This window comes from Chamaea fasciata, unplaced genomic scaffold (assembly GCF_029207755.1).
Source record: "Chamaea fasciata isolate MVZ Bird 193981 ecotype frontalis unplaced genomic scaffold, bChaFas1.0.hap1 SCAF_7, whole genome shotgun sequence".
Classification (NCBI taxonomy): Eukaryota; Metazoa; Chordata; class Aves; order Passeriformes; family Sylviidae; genus Chamaea; species Chamaea fasciata.
The window spans coordinates 17,002,769-17,023,567 of record NW_027094092.1 but is presented as its reverse complement, the minus strand read 5'-3'; the positions used below and the strand labels follow the sequence as shown (position 1 = coordinate 17,023,567).

General features: G+C 37.3%; 1 protein-coding gene across 1 annotated transcript in view; it reads left to right on the top strand.

Moving 5' to 3' along the window:
* MUC2 (mucin 2, oligomeric mucus/gel-forming) overlaps positions 1 to 20,799 on the top strand; it is a 64,085-nt gene that overhangs the window by 513 nt on the left and 42,773 nt on the right. The window contains exons 2-25 of the mRNA XM_066186971.1: positions 1,134 to 1,398; positions 3,864 to 3,978; positions 4,118 to 4,208; positions 4,613 to 4,722; positions 4,938 to 5,154; positions 5,585 to 5,710; positions 6,396 to 6,513; positions 6,827 to 6,965; positions 7,490 to 7,600; positions 8,600 to 8,669; positions 9,040 to 9,177; positions 9,718 to 9,882; positions 10,440 to 10,534; positions 11,428 to 11,558; positions 12,214 to 12,465; positions 13,395 to 13,447; positions 13,712 to 13,821; positions 14,243 to 14,394; positions 14,833 to 14,971; positions 15,519 to 15,629; positions 15,934 to 16,113; positions 17,081 to 17,320; positions 18,583 to 18,739; positions 19,867 to 19,995. Of these exons, the coding sequence (XP_066043068.1) occupies positions 1,134 to 1,398; positions 3,864 to 3,978; positions 4,118 to 4,208; positions 4,613 to 4,722; positions 4,938 to 5,154; positions 5,585 to 5,710; positions 6,396 to 6,513; positions 6,827 to 6,965; positions 7,490 to 7,600; positions 8,600 to 8,669; positions 9,040 to 9,177; positions 9,718 to 9,882; positions 10,440 to 10,534; positions 11,428 to 11,558; positions 12,214 to 12,465; positions 13,395 to 13,447; positions 13,712 to 13,821; positions 14,243 to 14,394; positions 14,833 to 14,971; positions 15,519 to 15,629; positions 15,934 to 16,113; positions 17,081 to 17,320; positions 18,583 to 18,739; positions 19,867 to 19,995 (3,414 nt within the window). The remainder of the gene's footprint in view (positions 1 to 1,133; positions 1,399 to 3,863; positions 3,979 to 4,117; positions 4,209 to 4,612; positions 4,723 to 4,937; positions 5,155 to 5,584; positions 5,711 to 6,395; positions 6,514 to 6,826; positions 6,966 to 7,489; positions 7,601 to 8,599; positions 8,670 to 9,039; positions 9,178 to 9,717; positions 9,883 to 10,439; positions 10,535 to 11,427; positions 11,559 to 12,213; positions 12,466 to 13,394; positions 13,448 to 13,711; positions 13,822 to 14,242; positions 14,395 to 14,832; positions 14,972 to 15,518; positions 15,630 to 15,933; positions 16,114 to 17,080; positions 17,321 to 18,582; positions 18,740 to 19,866; positions 19,996 to 20,799) is intronic.

Below are 20,799 nucleotides of genomic sequence, written 5' to 3'. Positions count from 1 at the left end.
TAATTTTGTCATTTAGAACATGTTTAACCCTTTTGCAAAAGCTCTAACTTACTGTATTTGCTATCAAATTTGAAGTGATATAATGGAGCACTCATACTGAAAACTGCTTTTTAGAGGAATAGGTGATGAAGTATATCCAGTGGTCAGGTTTGGGCTGTTGAGTTTGGTCTGCTGTGTCTTGAGTTCAGCAGTGGGAGGAAAGCTTTACCTTGCATTTGGTCTTCCAGCTGTGAGCTCTGGGAGGATCTCTGTGCAGCCTTCTGGGGAGGAAAGTGTTCCAGCTTGGCTGGATGTATCTGGTATGATTGATACCATCAAAGTACAGTAACCTAGAGGTTTCCTTAGCAGTTTTGCCTTCTCATGTTAATTGTTGCAAGAAAATCTTGTGAAAATGAGAGATATGTCAAGATTCCCAAGGATGCTCTGCTTTTATGTCTCACCCCTAGTCTACAGTATCTGAAGATTTATCAGATATTGTGTTAATTTGTATTATTTGTTGGTACAGATAGCAGGGAAAGGAACAAAACATCTTCATATTTTGCTACTGCAGAAAGTTCTTTTTTTCCCCCCTACCTAGGCTATTTTCTGATCTGTCTTCTGAAAAATTTCTGTCTTGAGTAATAGAAATCACTACTGCTTTTAGGAAAATAAATAATTCCCTGAAATCTCCTGTTGTGCACAAGCCCTTTCATAACCTTTAAACTATCTGCCTTCCAGAGTAGGTAGTACTTTCTTGGTTTTCTACTTGTCTTGTTTCTCGTACATGTTGCACCAGTTCTTGGAAAAAAATTAATATTGATAAAAATAATACTGTGATTCAGAATAAAATCATATGCTTGGCACAGAAGCCAAGACAGGGGTCAGTATTAAGTGTCCCCACCTCATGCAGATAAGTTCCTTCACCTCAGTGAGGATTATAGGATATATCCTGGTCTCTGAATTATTTATTAATATCATATTCTCTTTTGGAGATTTTCATATATTATGCTGACCTGGTAGATACTTGATCAGGCTTGAAATCTATGTAATAACTGTGCACAAAATTCCAAGTAGTTCCTACTGTAAAATGGAGCTTACCTTTTTTCACACTAGAGCATTTCTTTTTATCTCTATTTCTTTTCATCATTTAACAGGAAGGACAAGAAGCCATGGCCAATATGTCTGCAGCACTTGGGGAAACAACCATTTCAAAACTTTTGATGGAGACGTCTTCCAATTCCCTGGCATGTGCGAGTATAATTTTGTTTCTGACTGCCAAGAGACTTACAAGGAATTCTCTGTCCACATCCAGCGTGCTCTCAACAGCAATGGCCATCCTGAGATCCAGTATATTCTGGTGAAAATCAAGGATGTGACAGTCCTCCTCAAACCAAACCTGGCTGTGGTGGAGGGGCGGATGTAAGTTCCTTTACTATAATAGTATTCAGAGAAATGTGCTGGGAAGATAAAAGCAGGATTGATTCTTTACACAACTGTCTATGTACCATTACAGAAACTGCTGCAAAGCATTTCCACAGGCAAACAAACAAACAAGCAAACAAACAAACAAAAAAGCCTTTTGAAATTCAGCATTAAAATTGCTCTGGGGAGGGGCTTTAGTATTAAATGTCATTTCTACACTGGCATAAGGGATTTTTTAAATGCAAGTCAGGAATAGGTTTGAGTGAATTGTCTTTCCAGTTGTGCAGAAAACAGTGCAGCTCTTGAGCCAGATTTTTCACTGTCTTCAAATGACATAGCTTCATTTGTTTAATGGCATCATCCTGAGTTTACCTTAGCTGATGGTCTAGCAAATCTTTGAAAAGGAAATGCATTTCTCAGAGGTCTTTTCCTCTTCTTTTCTAACAGAAGAAAGGTAGATTTTTCTGATCTTCATAAATAATTCTTTAAGATCTGATGGCCATTCCTCGAGGGAGTTTAACAGATATAACACAGGTCAAAATTTACGCTAATTTACCTGTGGCAATATATACTTCTTCAGACTCAGCAGTGTTACTTTTCTCCTCCTAGAACATGATTACACAAGAAACTCTTCTGACACCATTTTTGATGCTAAGTAGTGTCTTAAACTAGTCCTTTCTATCATTACCTTATCCTTGTAGTGTATGCATTTATACTCTGAAGTGAAGCAACACATGAGTTAATTAGTATGTTTTAGCATAATTGAAAAAAAAGAGAACTTTTTAATTGTCATTGGAGACCTTGGTTTTGCCCAGAATTCAGCTTTTGCTCTGAAGTTTGGAAGCCACTGAAATGAAAATATGTTCAAAGTAACATTCAGTTTTCCAAAGATCATACTAGAATGCATAACAAAATGAAAGTTACAAAAAATGCATTCTTGCCTCAGATTGAAAAAGCTCTTTATAGTGTACTCAATCTTAAAAAGAACTCCACGAAAAACAAGTTAGAAGTCCTTTTAAAACTGTCTCTCTTAAACTGAGCCATTTTTGTCTTAGATAGACTTTATTGTCATAAAACAACAGATCCCTGCCAAACAGGCTTTTTCTGCTTGGCGATTTTTTTTTTAATTTTTTAAATTTTTTTTTGGTAGAACTTAATTTTCCATATTGATCCTGAAATGATAAGTTATCAATTGTCATGTGAAATAGCATTTTGCAGTGTTGAAGTGAAAACTCTAAAGTAGGAAAGTGTATGGATTAGCCTTCAGGTACTAGATTCACTGTCTGATTGAATGTCCTACTGTTAGAAAAAAAAGATAACTATTCCATGCAGTTACAGCTAAAAGCTAAAAAGATGTCCAACATTTTATGCTCCCCCTCAAGAAACATGATCTCTCAAGACTTCATTGTTTATTGATGAACAATGTAGTCTAAAGCAGAAATAATGATCTCTGAGTTTGCACCTAGATGTGTAAGTCATTTGGGCATGTTAAAAAATGCCTGAAATAAATAGCTGTAAAAAATGCCTGTGACAGAAAATCAGGAGATAAAGCTCTCCCAGTCAAGAGACTAGTTAAGAGATGTGCATACACCTGCATGAATCCTGATGGATAGCAATTACATTGATAAATCTTTAGAAAATTAGCCAGTTATTTTGACTGGATTTCAGTTTACGTTACTTCTGTTTGAATAGACTCTAGTCCTCTAGAGGACTAGATTTTATAGGATGAGACTGCCTGCCACAATCCTTTTATTGCTGAATGAAATTCAGCAGTTCAGTTTACTTGTAAGACAGACGCAAATTGTTATCACACAGAAATATCTATGCTCAGCCCTCTCTGCAAAGTGTCTTCTGTCACCATTGACAAGCTCAGTCCTGTCCACCTAAAACCAAGTAACTACTTACTGAAAGAGCCACTGAATTCCTCTTAACACACTCCTTTCTTTTCAAAATTTTGTTAGCAGTCCCTGTAACTGCCTGTGCATTATGAGCTCTCTCTTAAGGAGGCAGTTCCTTCCAATGGAACATTAATTCTCTCTGAAATGGCTATGAGATATTTAGGTAAAGAAACACTGTAAATTATGTTGTAGCTCCTTTCATTGATGTAAATTGTTAGAGAGTGTTTGAATATCCTCTGTTAATACCACAATGATGATGTTTTTTCTTTTATTAATTTGAAGATATCTGTCATTTTGGTTTTTCTTAAGTTAAAGGGCCCAAAGTTTTGGGTAGGCTTTTCCTCTGAAATTGCTTTGCCTTTTAAATGAGTTTTTGCAATGAGTTATTGTTCCAAGTGTCATAGAGAGAAGACTTTATGCCTCATTAAAACAAAGCCTCCTGTGCTGTTAGGATGAGGCGGTCAGACTAGTTTCTCTATTCCTTGGGGTATTTGGCTTATTACAGACAATCATGTCAGCCCTTTTGTTTCCTAACTAATGCTAAGTCTGTGATTTTCTTCCTAGTGTGAAGACACCTTACTACGCCTCTGGTGTCCTCATTGAGAGCGATAAAATTTACACCAAGATTTATGCCAAATTAGGCATGGTTCTGATGTGGAACCAGCAGGATGCCCTGATGGTATGTATGATCTAAGTATTTTTAATTGGTATTTCCTGGGTTTCCTGGGATATTTCTCTATCTCAGTAGAAAAAAAAAAAAAAAGGAAGAAAGGAAGAAAAAAAGATAATTCCTAATGTTTTTCCTTTTTGTTATTTAGGTGGAGCTGGACAACAAATTTAATAACCGTACCTGTGGTCTCTGTGGGGATTACAATGGAATTCAAATCTACAATGAGTTCATCAATGGAGGTGCGTCACTCACCATACTGACAGTTGTCATCGAGGATAGGCTAAGCCCTGTGCACAGAAACATCACAGGAGAGGAAATTTCACTTGAGGAGTTTCTGTGATTGCCCCAGACTAAACATTAAGTTCCTGAGCTGCATTCCTGGTCTAAGTTTATTCCAGATTTATCTTTATTCCAGATTAATCTATTCCAGATTAATCTTTTTGTTCTTTACTAGTCTTCTTTTCCTGTTTCCCCTTTACATTTTTAAGCACAGTTAGACATCATTCAGAGCAGGTACTTGTGTCCAACAGGCATATTTGATACCATAATAACTGTTTCCCTTGATCAGTAGAGTTCCAGGAATCAGGTGCTCCTTGTTGTCAATTTTTGGGGCTCAGCAAATTCTGTACTTTTTTCCTCATAGATACAAGCTACAACTCAATTACATATGGGAATATGCAGAAGATCAGCAAACCCACTGCCAAATGTGACGATCCAGATGAAACTAAGGCTCTTCCAAGCTGTAATGAGCATGTAAGTATTTCTTGTGGTGAATTACGTGGGCACATGGAGACATCCTTTATCAACAGGGAGTTAGTTGCAAGGAGCTGGGAGGACTGTCCCTTCCAGGATAAATGGTTACTTTTTCCTAGCTGTTCAAAAGACAACACGTTTTTTTGCAGGATAAGAAATTTCCAGAAGGTCAAATGCTTGCAAATCTCTTAAACATTATTCCTCTTCCTCCTCAGCGTGATGAGTGTCAGAGGTTGCTGACTTCTTCTGCATTTGCTGATTGTCGGCTACGCCTTAATCTGGAAATGTACATCCAAGCCTGCATGCAGGACAAGTGTGCCTGTAATGGGGAGGAGGACTCCTTCTGCCTCTGCAGCACCATCTCTGAGTATTCCCGCCAGTGTTCGCACGCTGGTGGCCGCCCGGGAGAATGGAGGACAGAGGAGTTTTGCCGTAAGCAGCTGCACAAATTTTACAAAGATGCAAATGTTTCATGCATGTAGCACCATTAAATTTAAATTCATTACTTCTTTACAAAACTGTTGGCATGTATTATAACTTTCATACCTGTAGTGCTAAAATCATGTTCTCCCTATATTTTTCTTCTATTACTTTAGCTATTAAGAAATATTTCTCAGCAAATTCTGTTCCCATTTAAAAAAAACGAGATTTGATGCTGCAGGAGATGGGAATAATTTGATTGATTTGAAACCAAAAGAAGTAAATATAAAAAACAGGGAAAGCAGTTCAGAATTAGATGAACATGCTTTGCCATGTGGAGTCTGGCTTGAGACACCACTGACTTGAAGGAGGTAGGGTGTATGATCTGTGGTTTCTTGGGAATGATGGACCTAACACCCAACTCCTGGTGTCTTTCTTTCAGCCAAGAGTTGTCCTGATACCATGGTCTATAGAGAAAGCAGCTCACCCTGCATGGATACTTGCTCACACTTGGAGATCAGCAGCCTTTGTGAGGAACACTACATGGATGGCTGTTTCTGCCCTGAAGGCAAGTGTTATTCTAGCTATTGCATCTGGGACAAAAGCAAGAGCCCTGGCTAAGGAAGTCATACTAAAATACTACATGTAGTCAAATTCTATCTTAGAAACGAGTACTGCTACTCATTATTTCCCCCCCTCAAGAAACATAACTGTAAAATTTTCTAAGGAGATAATAATTGATTAATTAATCCATTGTTTTATAGTTCAAGTATATTAACACAGTGACAGGTAATAAACCTGCTTTTTAATTGTCAACAAGTGGGCTTTTGATACTATATAGTAAAATCATGCTTTTTAGTTTGAGTTGTTCTGAGACAATGGACATCATTTGCCCAGAGAGTGGCAGTGAGGGACAGTGAGTGAAATTCTCATTGCTGTCAACCTTAGGAAAGAAGATTACAGTGATAGTCTTTCACAGCCAAAAAGACTAAAAATCTGAACATGTGACATTCTGAGATTGTTCTTATATGCTTGCAGTAACCTTTTTATCTGTGTATAGTTATATAAATGAACAGACTTGGATTTTCAAAGCTGGATAAAAATACTTTCCATCTGTTTTATATTACAAAAAACAGAGACAGTATTCTTCACAGTTTAGATAAACTCGGCCTGTGTGGCAAACTAGAGGTTTTTCCTCTGTGGAAATTGCTTATTTGAAAAAGAGCTGGAATAGTTAATGTTGTGTTTTATAGGAACTGTGTATGATGATATCAGTGAAAAAGGCTGCATCCCTGTTAGCCAGTGCCACTGCAAACTTGGTGGAAAGGCATATGCACCTGGAGAAAGCATTTCCAAAGAATGTGAGGAATGGTAAGGATCCTGGTTGTTGTACACCTTTCTTTGAATGATTGTAAATGGGTCTGCATTTTTCAAATTGCTGCTTGGTCATAGGAGATGTCCTGAAAGCACTCTGAATTTAATGTTTATGTTGTATGTCTATAGAACAAAATATCTGAAAAGTTTTCTTGATTCTATGGCATATGTCAGAGGGAAAATCTCAAGGAAATGGTCAAGGATGCAGTTTTAAAACATCTTGCTGGTTGCCAGATATACAGATACTTCCAGTGCTCTCAGCTCCTGTAATAACTACGAGCATTTTTTTGTATTATTTGCCTGTTTGCAGCACCTGTAATTCAGGCAGATGGACCTGCAAAGATTTACCCTGTCCAGGCACATGCTCACTTGTAGGAGGTTCCCATTTTACCACCTTTGATGGGAAGAAATACACCTTCCATGGAGACTGCTACTACGTGTTGGCCAAGGTACTGTGTACTGTGGGGCTGTTCTCTTGAAGAGTAAAACAATGTCTGTGGGCTGATGTGTATCAGCTGGGAGTCACTGTTCTGTTCCACTTCCATAGGGAGAGGGAAGCAGAAATGCTGGAAGTTGTACTAGAAAATTCAGGATTTATCTGTAGTAGCTGTAAGGGGAAGCTGGGGACTTATTGCAATGGGTGATTAACTCAGTGGGATAGAGGACTGCCTATGCTGTCATTATGCAGTGAAGTCCTTTGTATATGAGAAATCAAAAGATCTCAGGATTAGAAGTCCTTGGCCACTTCTGTAATAGCTATTTCTAAGTTAGAGTGCCAAAGTCAGGTAGGGAAAAGAGGTAGACAGCTGTTTCATTCATCCCTAAAATTCTGGTGTCCGTTCTTCTAGAGAATAAGGAAAATCTTTTTGAGATAGGAAAGTTATTGTAACTGACAAATTTATTCTTTTTTGTGGAAATCATCTCATGAGATTTTTAATTTGACTAATGGACATTTCTTTCTCTGTGATTGTAGGGTACTGCAAATGAGAGTTATGCTCTCCTGGCAGAGCTGGCTCCCTGTGGCTCCACAGACAAACAGACCTGCTTGAAGACTGTTGTGCTGTTAGCGGATAACAAAAAGAATGTAAGTGCTGTTGTGTGGGTTCTGCTAGAAATGTTGAAAATTAGCATATTTCCCTTAATGTGGGTGAATACTTTTTTCTTCTGGAGTCATTATTCTGGATAGATAAGGAACCTTAGGCTGACAAACAGCTCAGGTTTCTGCTTCAAGAATTCAAAATAGACCTAAACTTAAGAAAAGACGAGATTCAAAACAACTGACATTTCCCCCTCTTCTTTCCTCTGCTCTGTGTCATATGATTGTTCTCACAGGATTCCAGGTGTCTGGAAGCAAAAGTACCATTCTTCTCCCCCTCATAGTTTTTTTTTCTTATTTCAGATATAATTTTATAGATCTAATTAAGTCTTTTTCAGAATAAGTCCTGGTTTTGAATGGTGATACAACCCCATCTTCTCAAATATTCACTTTAATATTCTTTTTACGTATGAGAATATATAGACTATCTTGATACATAACTTACATATATATACACATGTTTTTCCTCACATATTTATGGACTCCCATGTCCTTGCCAGCATTACTAGAACATAAGAAAACCAAATCAGAACACAGTAATTTTATGTTTCTATAGGTACAGAGTAGCATTTTTGAGGAAATTTAATATACTGCTTTCTTATCGTGTCAGAATCATATTAGCCATCACACAGGAGCTGTAGCACATGCTTTAATAAGGAATAAGAAATTGCTACAGATCCTGAAGACCTAATATTTTCTTTCACTTGCTGAAACCAAAGTGCCCAATATAAATGAGTTTTGAATTTCATTATTGCTATGAATTCTTGTAGGCAGATGTAAGTGAAACACTGAATAGCAAGACAAAACCTTACATGTACCCTAATAGGGCTGCTGCCATACTCATTATTCAGACATAGTTTTCCTTTCAAAAATCTGGAGTTTTAGACAGAGCCTAAATGTGTAAAATGTCCTACCTGTAATTTTCTTTGTATTATTTCATTTTCCTCAGTCCCTGGAACTTCATTGATTCCATTTGTCATTACACAGGTGCTGGTTCTCAGATCAGATGGCAGCGTGCTCCTGAATGAGATGACAGTGACTGTGCCTCATGTGTCAGGTAAGGGACGCAGCCTTGTACGTCAAGTGTCACACACCTGACTTCTCATGTAGGCATATATTTTTATAGAGACTAAAGTGGAAGAGAAGTATTTAGGACTTTCCAAACATGCTATGGGCATTCCCATTTGGTTCTGATCCCAGATTTATAAGTAATTTATAAGTATTTATAAGTAATCAACATGTTAAGTTTGTGAGGACCAGCATCATATCTAGCTGGCCAGTGATTTTTAAAGGAAAAAAACAATATTAATTTGATCCTGATCTCAGAGATTTCATGCTGGGTGATACATGAGAATCTAATAAGAAGTGTTTCTTTTGGCACCCTGTGTGTGTCTGTTGACTATAACAGTTTATGTTTTGTTTTTCAGCCAGCTTCTCAGTGTTCAAGCCATCGTCCAACTACATTGTTGTGCAAACTTCTGTTGGGCTTCAGATGCAGGTCCAGCTGTTTCGAGTCATGCAGCTGTTTGTGACTGTGGATCAATCAGTTGAAGGAAAACTTCAAGGCAAGTGTCTCTGCAAATGGGAAGCAAAGCCATGCTGTTTCACAGCTGAATAGTCATGTATTCTTTAAATGAGTGATAACTCATGCTAGTTGTTGATTCAAAGGGAGAAAATGGAAAGAAAATCAACTCAAGCACACAGGAAATGTATTTTTATTTTTTGATATTGAAATGACCTATCGCTCTGGTGCCAGTACATAGGTGTTTCTTAGAATATTCCTTACTTTTGTATTCAGTTTCATTTTTAACTATCCACAAAAGCAGGTTTTTGGTGTATTTTGTGGATTCAATATCATCAGAAAGCATAAGAAAGATGAGTTAGGTAGTAATCTCTTGAAGCACAGATATCTTCATGATTACTATTCTTGAAGTTGTTGAAGATCTAAAACACGGCTTCTAAAACTTTCGTATTTATAGTATGCATTAAATAATGTGGAATAATCAGCTGTTTCTAATGTTTGTGTTCAGTTGTCCCTTTCCTTTGACCTTTCAGTATAAGAATAAGTAATGCTTATGTGAAAATTTTACCTTGTTCTCAAATAGGTCTTTGTGGAAACTTCAATGGAGTGGAAGGAGATGACTTCAGAACAACCAGTGGGCTGATTGAGGCTACGGGATCTGCCTTTGCTAACACCTGGAAAGCCCAGTCCACCTGCACAGACCAGGCAGAAAAGCTGGAAGACCCCTGCAGTCTCAGCATTGAAAGTGGTAAGCACATTGATAAGTCAGACAGTTGAGCAGTGTCTGCTAAGTGTTACTGCAATAGCTGTGTAAATGATGTAGTGGGGCATTGAAGATTTTTTACAGGACTGTGAGATTAATTATCAATAGCTGCAAGCACATATACATGCAAGCACTTCATCAAACTGAAGTGAAAATTTAAGGGGTGATTGTAAAAGAATCCTTAGGTGGAAGAATGGGAAAAACAGTCATTGATTTGTATTATCTGCAAAGACAGCTTGTATCTCCTAGCATTATCTGTCCTTATGTTTACCTTAGCTTTATGTTCCCCCAAATGGAAAGAGCTGTTACAATTCCATGTGTACAAGTTGCAAAACTACAGTGCAATTTTTGATTTTAAGATTGCATGTCTCTGAATCAGGGACCAGAAATACATGTATGGTGATTGCATGTAGTTTCTCCACTCCCCAAAATGCACACAGTTCTCTGATTTGTATTGCTGCACTGCATTTATGTGTCAGCATAACTAGGCATGGCACAAGGAAGATAAGGAAATGTGATGAATTTCCCTATTTTTTGTGCAGCAAATTACGCTGAGCATTGGTGTTCTTTGCTGAGAAACCCAGAGGGTCCTTTTGCAAGATGTCACCTTGCTGTTGATCCTTCAGAATACTATAAGGTATTGTAATTTTGCACTCTTTTACTACTGCATTATTTCAGATGGTTAACTGTAGGCATTTATCATTGTTTGAACATTTGAGACATCAGTGAGTAGCTTGTCCATAAGGGATGCTGAAGTTTTTGCATTGACTGATTCAAGCAGTATAGCATCCAAAGTGTCTCATATGATGAGATCCTTATGGGCTGCTGCTGAATAAAAATGTACATTTTTTTCTTTTGCTTTCTTAAGTTGTGTGTTTCATGTACATCTTTATTGGCTTGGATTTTTGGACTGAAAAGAAGATTCAAGAGTTGCAGATCTGCACAGTTCAAGCCTACCCTTAAACATTAGTTTCTATAAAGCTGGGGGAGGGGGGGGAAATTCCAACCATATATTGGTTGGAATGTAACGCCAAATCATTTTCATGCCAGAATCTCCATGAATTCTTTTTCCCTGTGCTCATCTCTGTTGAGCAGTAAGTGAGGCTTACTAACGAAAAGGAATTCCAAAATCATTGCTTATACTTGGAAGTCAGTGTGGGCTCAAATGTAAAGTCTTCACAGACCTGGTTAATATTTTGCCTTTATTATTCTAGTTTTTGTGGATTTCTGCATTTCTTATTAGTAACTGAGAATTAATGGTATTAATGTCCTTTGAAAAAGGTGTTCTTAGGAGGCTGGCTACTTTTTAAAGGTACAAGAGGCTTGGCTTAGGTTAGAATAAGCATTCAAATATTTTCATTTTGTATGAAATGAAATAGCACTTGAACTCTCCGGTCTTTGTCCATTCCTTCGATTGTTCTCTGGTCATGGGTATTAATAAAACAACATCAGGACATTTTGTAGCGATCAAGTTGCAATTGCCCACTGAGTTCCTGTGGACTTATTGACTGTTTTGTTCTTTTTTTTAAGAAATGTAAATATGACACCTGCCTCTGTGAAGACAATGAAGAATGTTTGTGTGCTGCCCTGTCCTCCTACTCAAGAGCCTGTGCTTTCAAAGGGATCATTCTGGGAGGCTGGAGAAAGAGTGTCTGCAGTAAGTAGTGGAACAGTAATCCCTGTGGAAATAATTAACCATGACAAATAATCAGGCTCTCTCTGTATTAGGTTGTCAGTGATCTCACTGTTAGGGATTTGGAATATCTTAGAAATGTCTAATTGACCTAAAAGAGACAATGCTGATAATGTTCATTCATATGTTGAATTCATGTTATATTCTTCAGATGTCATTTGAAATTTTTATGCTTAAACCCAGAAAGCAATATTTTAGACTTTCACCTTCTTTCCCCAGTCTAGCTAATATCATTCCATTTACTAATGGAATCCCTGCCATCAGGGCTTTTACCGTGTGTTTGTTTATCAATGTCTTTGTTTCTGACCATGCTCGCTTTTCATCACAGTTCAGTATGTTTGAGACTAGGAGTTTATTGTAGTGTGCTCTCTATCTGATTATCAGTATGTGAAACAAATATGAAAGTAGAAGCTGTTAGTAGCAGTCAAAAATAAGTCTTCAACTGGTAAAGTTAGGTTAGTGTTACTTGTGACTTCTGATATTTTTGTACTTTAATGAGATCCAAAGGAATGTTTTTATGACTACATTTGGGACAACCAAAGAAACCAAAATGGAAATGTCAAGGCCAAATTATCCATCCTGCGTCCCTTATTTATCAGTTTGGGTTTTTTTCCTCCAGGCAGTGAAGCGTCTTCTTGCCCAGGAAATCAAGTCTTCCTTTACAACCTTACAATGTGCCAACAAACCTGTCGTTCCCTTGCTGATGGTGAAAAGTATTGCTTGCAAGACTTTGCTGCTGTGGATGGCTGCGGCTGCCCATCCAATACATACTTGGATAACCAGGATAACTGTGTGCCCATCTCCCAGTGCCCATGTTATTACAAGGGATCATACCTGGAACCTGGGGAATATTTCACAAAAGATGGAGAACGCTGGTATGTTTTATTTTGGCTTGTTTGTGGAGAAAAAAGCTCTTTAAAAATTGCTTATTAGGTTTAAGGTGCTTAGGTTTTTTGTTACTTAACTGAGTATTTGTAATGCATTTCACTACATCTGCATGCTGAACAAAGCATTACCCTGTTGCAATGCAATTTATCAATAATTGAGAGTTGTGGCTTGCTTTGGAGGTGTGAGTATTGGCCTTCACAGATAAATGTTATTCTGAAGCTACAGTGTTAATAAGGCTTTTTTAAGCAGAAGGGTGAAAGGAAGATAAAAGGCCAACTATGGGTTATGTTTGCTTTTATAGCAGACACAGATTGCTTGTGTTTTCCAGTGGAGGAAGGTCCCCTCAGTATGTATTTACTGTAGCACAGGCTTTTGAAAACAACATTCATGATTCTGTTATGTTTTGCCATGATCTCTGGCAAGAGTTTGTTGCCTGAGTCACCAATGCAAACTGTGAAATGCCTTCTCTTATCCAGCAGAAGAAGCATATAGGTCAACAAATCTGCAGCCTATAAATTGAATAGGCATGAAAATACACTGCATATCCAAATGGAGGCTTTGATTTGAATTACCATTATTATCTGTGTTGTTATCCTGAGTTGTCATAAAACATAGTATTAAAAATTAATATAATAGCTGTCATTCCTTAAAACATACCCTTTCTGTACATTATGCCTAAAATCTTGCTACACTTTTCCTCCAACAAACAAACAAACAAACAAACAAACAAACAAACAAAAAATCATGAGACTGATTCAATGGAATTGACCTTGAAATTTCAGTAGAAATTATGCAGGATATCTTTAATAAATACTCTCAAGTTTATATAAGCAAATACTTAAACTTAAATTGAAGATATTGAGCTTGCTTTTGTTTTTGTTTTTTTTTTTCATTTCTACTTACTTCACTTTTCTAGCGCTTGCCGAAATGCAAAGATCCAGTGCACTTCAGTGAAATTAAGAATGAGAAGTAAGTGACATTCTGTAAACTAAACTAGAATAAAACACATAACTGACCTCCCAACCCAGACCTACTTTCCTTTTGAATTTTCCATTTACTTTTTTTGCATTTTTTCTCTTTATGTAAAACAGTAACACATTTTCACTTTGTTCTCTCTTCACTGAGCTTATTTTTTTCATAAGGATAGACTTAGATTTCTAAGAAACTACCACCTTTCACTCACATTTCTTTTGCCTTTTCTTGATTCATCTAAACCAACAATGTACCTTTCAGGTGAAAAAGAATGTTCTTCTAACAAGACATACTTTGACTGCAATGCATCCTCGAAGTGGACTTCGCAAACGCCTGTACAACTTAGCTGTCATACTCCTCAAAGTAATCATGTATGTATTCAACTTTTCTTTGTGTCTTGTTTTCTTTAGTCTGTATTCTTTATATGACACGGTGCTACACAGCAAAGACAGTTGTAACTAACAGTTTATTTCTCTTTGGTTTAATCTACCTGTTTTTTCCCTCTATGATATGAATCTGCTGCCATTTTCATGATGATTCCACTTATGGTTTCCCTCTCCTCTTTCTTTTTACTGTGTCTTCAGTAGAGTCATAATTTTGAAGTGAAAAAGAATTTGGATTCTTAGACAAAATAAGAAAAGAAGAACATTAGAAACCTAGAAAAAAATTATAAAACTAATCAATATTAGACTGTGTGGTTGTAAATGCAGTTTTTAAAGAGTGCTTGTGAAGAAGTGGAATTAAGATGCAGTACCTTGTCATAAGGTAACCATTTCTCCTTATATTCCTTAGTTCCAGACAGAGTGTATCTCAGGCTGTGTGTGTCCTGAAGGTCTGTTTGATGATGGCAGAGGGGGCTGTGTTGAACAAAAAGATTGCCCATGCATTCATAACAATGAGTTGTACTCTTCTGGAGACAAGATAAAAGTGGACTGCAACACCTGGTGGGTTATAAGTGAATACTCTCTTCTAGAATATATTCTATGCAGTATATTCATAGTCTTGTCTAGGCTTATGTACTACAGTAGCTGCAAAAGCTGGAACTATCATCCTTATTTTCAGGAATACTTATTGCTATCTCAGAAAATACAGATTCTGCTGAAAGTTTGGGGGTAGTAGTTACCTCTGTTTTCAGTAGGCATCTCTTGTTGGGAAAACCCACTCATTGTTTAAAAATAAATGCTATCAGATCTAGAGATTGTAGCTCAACAGAGTAAAAATCATGTTATAGACTTAAAAACAGACTAAACATCTGAAGTTGAGGCTCAGATATTTTGCGCATTATCACATTGAATCAGGCAGCTGCTTGGTTTGTTCCGCAGTTTTTCAAACCACACACTCTTGGTGAGATCTGAAAATTCAACTTCTCTGCTCTCTTCTAGCACCTGCCAGAAAGGGATTTGGAAATGCACTGATGACGTGTGCTATGGGACTTGTACGATCTATGGAAGTGGCCATTATAACACTTTTGATGGGAAATTCTATGACTTTGATGGGAGCTGTGAATATGTGGCTACTCAGGTAATGCTCATCAGGAGGGCTGAAAAGGAATTTGATTGCCTTGAAAATCTACTTTCCTCTTTGCTTTTGTCATTCCTTATTGCCTGCCATCATTGTCCCCAAGGTGTTCACACATTCTGCCAGGAGAAATTCTGTATTTTCAGTGGAGGCAAGCTGTGTGAATGTGGCTTTTTTTCAGATATAGATATCATAAATTACATGTAACAGAACTATGTTACAGTGAGAGCTAACTATCATTTGTGAAGTATATCCAAATTCTTAGCTTAGAAACTTGAAACTTATATTTAAAAATATATTCCTCACTCTGTTTTATTGTGCCACTCTTTTTCCCAGGCTGAGACTGTGCTAACCGTTCATATGTATGCATGGAAGTATGCATATATGGCTGTGCATCTGAAAAAATGTATGTGTGTACGATCTCACATTTGAAGGAGCAGTAGCTACTTACACATTGTGAATATTTAGCTGATTGTAACTATTATGAGATTGAACTACAATGAAATAGTCTACCTAATTTTCTCTTTTTTCTTTTTTTCTTTTTCAATAGGACTTCTGTGGTGACGAAAATTCCAGCGGCTCCTTCAGTATCATCACAGAGAATGTCCCCTGTGGAACTACAGGAGTCACCTGCTCAAAGGCTATCAAAATGTTCCTAGGGGTGAGTGATGATAGTCAGTACATATCAGTAATCAAGTGTTACCAAAAATGTAATGCTCCAAAGTCATGCCTCTAAAAGCAGCTGTAACACACATTAGAGGCCCTATCAAATTATTCTGTAAAGGTGTATGTTCTCAGATGATGAAAACTCTCTCAAACAGAAGGGCTATACCATTCCCTGCCATCTTTGAAGTTATCCCAGAGTTTGAGTTCTTGGTTTCATAATGAGTTGCATTGTTACAAGTGTTCAATATTTTATCTCATCATAGAAGTTAGTATTAAAATGCTTCACTTTTATCTTTCAGAAAACTGAACTGAAATTGGAGAACAAAGAGTCCAAAGAAATTCAGCGAGATGTTGGTGATGATGTGCAGTACTGGAACAGGACAGTTGGTCTGTACCTGGTTATTGAGGCTAGCAATGGTGTGATGCTGATCTGGGACAAGAAGACTACTGTTTTCATCAAGCTGAGCCCTGATTACAAAGTTAGTGCCTGTCCTTTTCTGAAGTAGTATTGTGAATAGACAAGGAAACATAAGTGTTCTTTTATTCTGACTCCATGTCTAATTCCTATATCCTCTGTGCACTGATGATTAGCTTGCATTATTACCATCACAGCTTGCAGAAGTGCTTCTGGGGTTTCTTGCAGTCTATCACAATGCATTGCATAGAATGCATATGATGTCATTCCAATAGAGATAAACATCTCAGGCAATATTCTTGAGTTCGTGAGTATTGATAGCCAATCATTCAGAATAATTTAGGGCATCTGGACTCACTGCACATGTGGTTGGAATCCTACATGCAATCTCAGCCCTGTGTTAAAACCAAACTCCCTATGCAATGTATGGCCATGTTTCTGGTTCCTGAAAATTCATCTTGTAAAATAGGAGAATATTGAGGCATTGTGCTAACAGTGACATACTGTTTCTTGAGGGGACTGGTGGGCCTTAAATAGCACTACCAAAAATTCACCATTGAGGGCAGATACATTTTCTATAGGTCCCTGTCATTTCTTTTCCATGAATGAAGAAAGGGTGCTTATGATGTTAGAAACTTTTAACAGAAACATCTTTGAGCAGAAATGAATTATCTCAGGCTTATATTCATAGGTGAGCTATGATAAATTGAAAATAATGGAGAATAAATAATTCTTCTTAGCTGTAAGAGGCTTGGGCACCATTTAATTTTTAAGTTGGATATGGAGACAGAGATATAGAAATACACTAGATATATTGATTTCAAGGAGGGAAGACATGGCAGCTGAATAATTTGCTAAGGACAGACAAATAAAGATTTATTTTCTGTACAAATGTTTTGACAGTAAAGATGAAAGTCATCCTTTACACAGACAGTCATTTGTCGTTTTTCATGTCAATGTTTTGCTCTTACTTTACCAGAGCCTGTTTCTCACTTCCATTGTATATTTAAAAACTCAATTTTCTTTTCCAGGGCAAAGTGTGTGGTTTGTGTGGCAACTTTGATGACAAGGCAAACAATGACTTTACAACAAGGAGTGGACTGCTGGACACTAATCCTCTGAATTTTGGAAATTCTTGGAAACAATCTCCCATGTGCCCAGATGTCACACAAGAGGTTAAGCCCTGTGATCTGAAACCACACCGGAAGTCCTGGGCAGAGAAAGAATGCAGCATCATCCAGAGCGAAATCTTCCAAATTTGTCACTCCAAGGTTTGTAGAAGACAGTAGGTGATGGGACAGCACAGTGCATTTGTGATCATGCAGAACAAAAAAGACCATCAGAAATTAATGAAGATGTAGCTAAATAGAGTGTCCTTCAATTAAGTCTTTAGCACAGCTACAGGTGTCAGCACATTTCATGTGGCCTTAGTCAAAGCAGTCTCTGTAGCAATGGGACTGTGCCAGTGGTGGTGGCAGCCCCAGCTGTACAAACCCATATTCATCACCACAGTTGCACTGCTACTATTCTGCAAGTGAGCTTCAGAAGTGTATCCTGAACAGGTCTGTGCTGCAGTTGCACCATCTCTTGTTGAGAAACAGTCTATATTACAAGTACTGAAGGACCTTACTATCACCAGACCCATCTCCTGATGGAATTTCATACTAAACATGAAAGGTGGCTGTTGAAGAGGCCACTACTTCTTGTAGCATTCAATCCACAAAAGGATCTTCTTAGACGCCACTGACATCACATAGTTTAGACTGACAGCTGCTGGTACTGTGCCTCCAAATTGCCACAGCAAGCACTGTGACAGCCCACACCTTCCAGAGTACAATGCACAGAGAGCACTCCTCTTTAATTCTCATCTCTTTCCTGATGTTTGGTAATATTAACAACAGTTTGTTCTTAACTCATAGTGGAAAAGTCTCAAACTAATATTAATTTATTTATTATATGTTTCCACGTGGTTTACTTCAGCAGCAAAAATCCAGTCTAAGTTTCTCCTCTTTCAGTCTCAAAAACAAACAAACAAACTAACAAACAAACAAACAAAACCAAAAACCAAAACAAAACAAAACAAAAGAGCTTTTTTTGATGTGACATTGGATAAACTCCAAAAACTGACAGGCACAAAATTATATGCTTCATATTTGCTGTAAATGCAGCTTTTCTGACATTGTTCACCATTTGGTTGGCAAAGCTTCCTGGAAGATAAGACTTCGCTGGCATCAATTCAGTGTGGTTTTGGGAGCACTAAAATGGAACTCTATTAGAAAATATGAGCACTGCCAAGGACTCTTACTTTGTTTCTTCAGTCATAGCAACTTATGAAGGAGCTATATTATTTTAAGTCTATTATTCCCCAAAATATATTGAGCAGCTTCAAGCCTGTAAATGTTTATGATTTGGTAACTGTTAGACACAGTCTCATTCCTTCTCAGCTCAATTCCCATATATCAAGTGTTCTCAAATATATTCATCTGAAAACTAATTTGGAAATTAACTGGGACATAATTTCTTTCCCTGACAGGTGAATCCACTTCCTTTCTATGAAGCTTGTGTTCATGATGCCTGTTCTTGTGACAGCGGTGGAGACTGCGAGTGCTTCTGCTCTGCAGTTGCAGCGTACGCCCAAGAGTGCATCAAGGCTGAGGCCTGTGTTTTCTGGAGAACTCCTGATATCTGCCGTGAGTAACAGACAAACACAACTGCATCTTTCTATCTGCTGTCAGAAAGCCAGTCAAATAAGTCATTGGTACTGTCACTGCAAGGTCATGCTGGCTACTTGGTGAAATCTTTTCTCAGCATATCAGTAAACTTGTATATTTTAACTGTCTTTTGTTCAGCCTCTTCTCTCCTCTCCTCTCTTCTCTTCTCCTCTCTTCTCTTCTCTTCTCTTCTCTTCTCTTCTCTTCTCTTCTCTTCTCTTCTCTTCTCTTCGCTTCGCTTCGCTTCGCTTCGCTTCGCTTCGCTTCATCTCTCTTCTCTCTCAGTTCTTCAGATTACTCAGAATTTGATTTTAGCAAAAAGTATATAACACTAACATGCTTTAGCACTGAACCTAATAAGTTTTATTTATAAAAACCAGTGTCCATTAGTGGTGCCAGTACTCATACAGCTAGTTCACATGCTAGTACACCATCAAATAATGTAAAATAGTATTTAAATTAATATTACCCAAAAAGCGCTCAAATCAAAATTTTGAGATTCTAAGTAGCAGAAATATATATTCTGTTTAATTAAAAAAAAATCATTCAGATTCAGAATTTGGACTTATTGGAGCTTTTAAGTGTAAGAAGACAGTGAAACAAAAATTAAAATTTTCATTCATCTCTGAAAAATAAGTTAATAAAGGCTCCTTCCTCTGTCTCTAGTCGTCTAAGCTGAATTTAAGTTGTATTCATAATGGCTCATATGCTTCCTCTTGAACTTTCAGCCTATGTGATACAGCAAGATAGAACTATTTTGGATAAAATGGAAATTTTTTTAAGAGTTTGCTAGTAGCTACAGAAGAAAAATACTCTCAGAAATATACCTTTAATTTTAAGCTAAAATGATTTTTTAAAATACTTTTTCTTTATGATTTGAGGCATTTTTACCCAGTGGCTTGAATATTTGAAATTTAAATCTTGGGCACCAGTGTTTTGCTGTATCGTTAAATTTAAGCAGAGTAGCAGAAAGTCCAGTTCTTGTACCTCAAGACAAATTTCGCTAGCTTAACTTGTAGATTTATGTAGCTTGTACCTTTAAAAGCCTGCTCAGAACTGCATTCTGGCAACCTTGTTTTTAATCAGCTTCTCTCTTTTCTCATCAGCAATATTCTGTGACTACTACAACCCTCGCGATGAGTGTGAATGGCACTACGAGCCTTGTGGCAGTAATATCACAACCTGCAGGATGATCAATAATGTCAGCACCAACTTTACAGTGCCACTACTGGAAGGTAATAAATTCCTTGCCATTTTATATTGTGTTTTGTATAACTTTGTTCAGATATCTTTTAATACATATGGACTAATCAGTCAACTTGATGGGATGTTCCTAGATCTGCTATGTTGAGTTCGCCTCCAGTGTTACATAAATGTTCCCTGTAACGTAATTTATTATTTATTAACATCAATGGGTGATGGTTACTTTGTTGTCAGCCATGAAATGAGGTGTCTGCTTGGACAATATCCTGAACCATGCATTGTAACTACATCATGGCTATTTTGAATCCCATGCGAAAATATTTCAAAAGCAGGAAAATCTTTGATATAGCAAAGAAGCAAGTCACTGATAGTTGGGTTGTTTTAACCTTATCGTTTTTTAATACACCAGATCGTCTTGCCTTTACTAGATTAGTGTGCAACATTCACCTACATTTACACTGGAAAATACCTTTCATAGCAGACACACTGATGCTGCTATGTATTGGATTCATAATGGAAATTCTGTTTCCTTTGTAGATGAGATATTAGTAGGTGACAGTCCTTGCAGTTGATAATAGAAGAGGAATTTCACATTTAAAGGACTGCAATGATCCAAGAATGTGAAAGACTTTACAAGTATCTTCTGGTTTACCACATGGTAAAGCTGGAGAAAAAAGCTGTATTTTTAGCCATAAAGTCTTTTTGATGTGGACTGGTGTTACTGGTACTTCAGTTTAAAGGGTATTTAGAACTCCAGTATTGTATAAAGAGGACTTAATGTCATTGATAATTGGACTTAGTAAGAGGTTATTTGGAGGAAGAAGATCAATAATAAT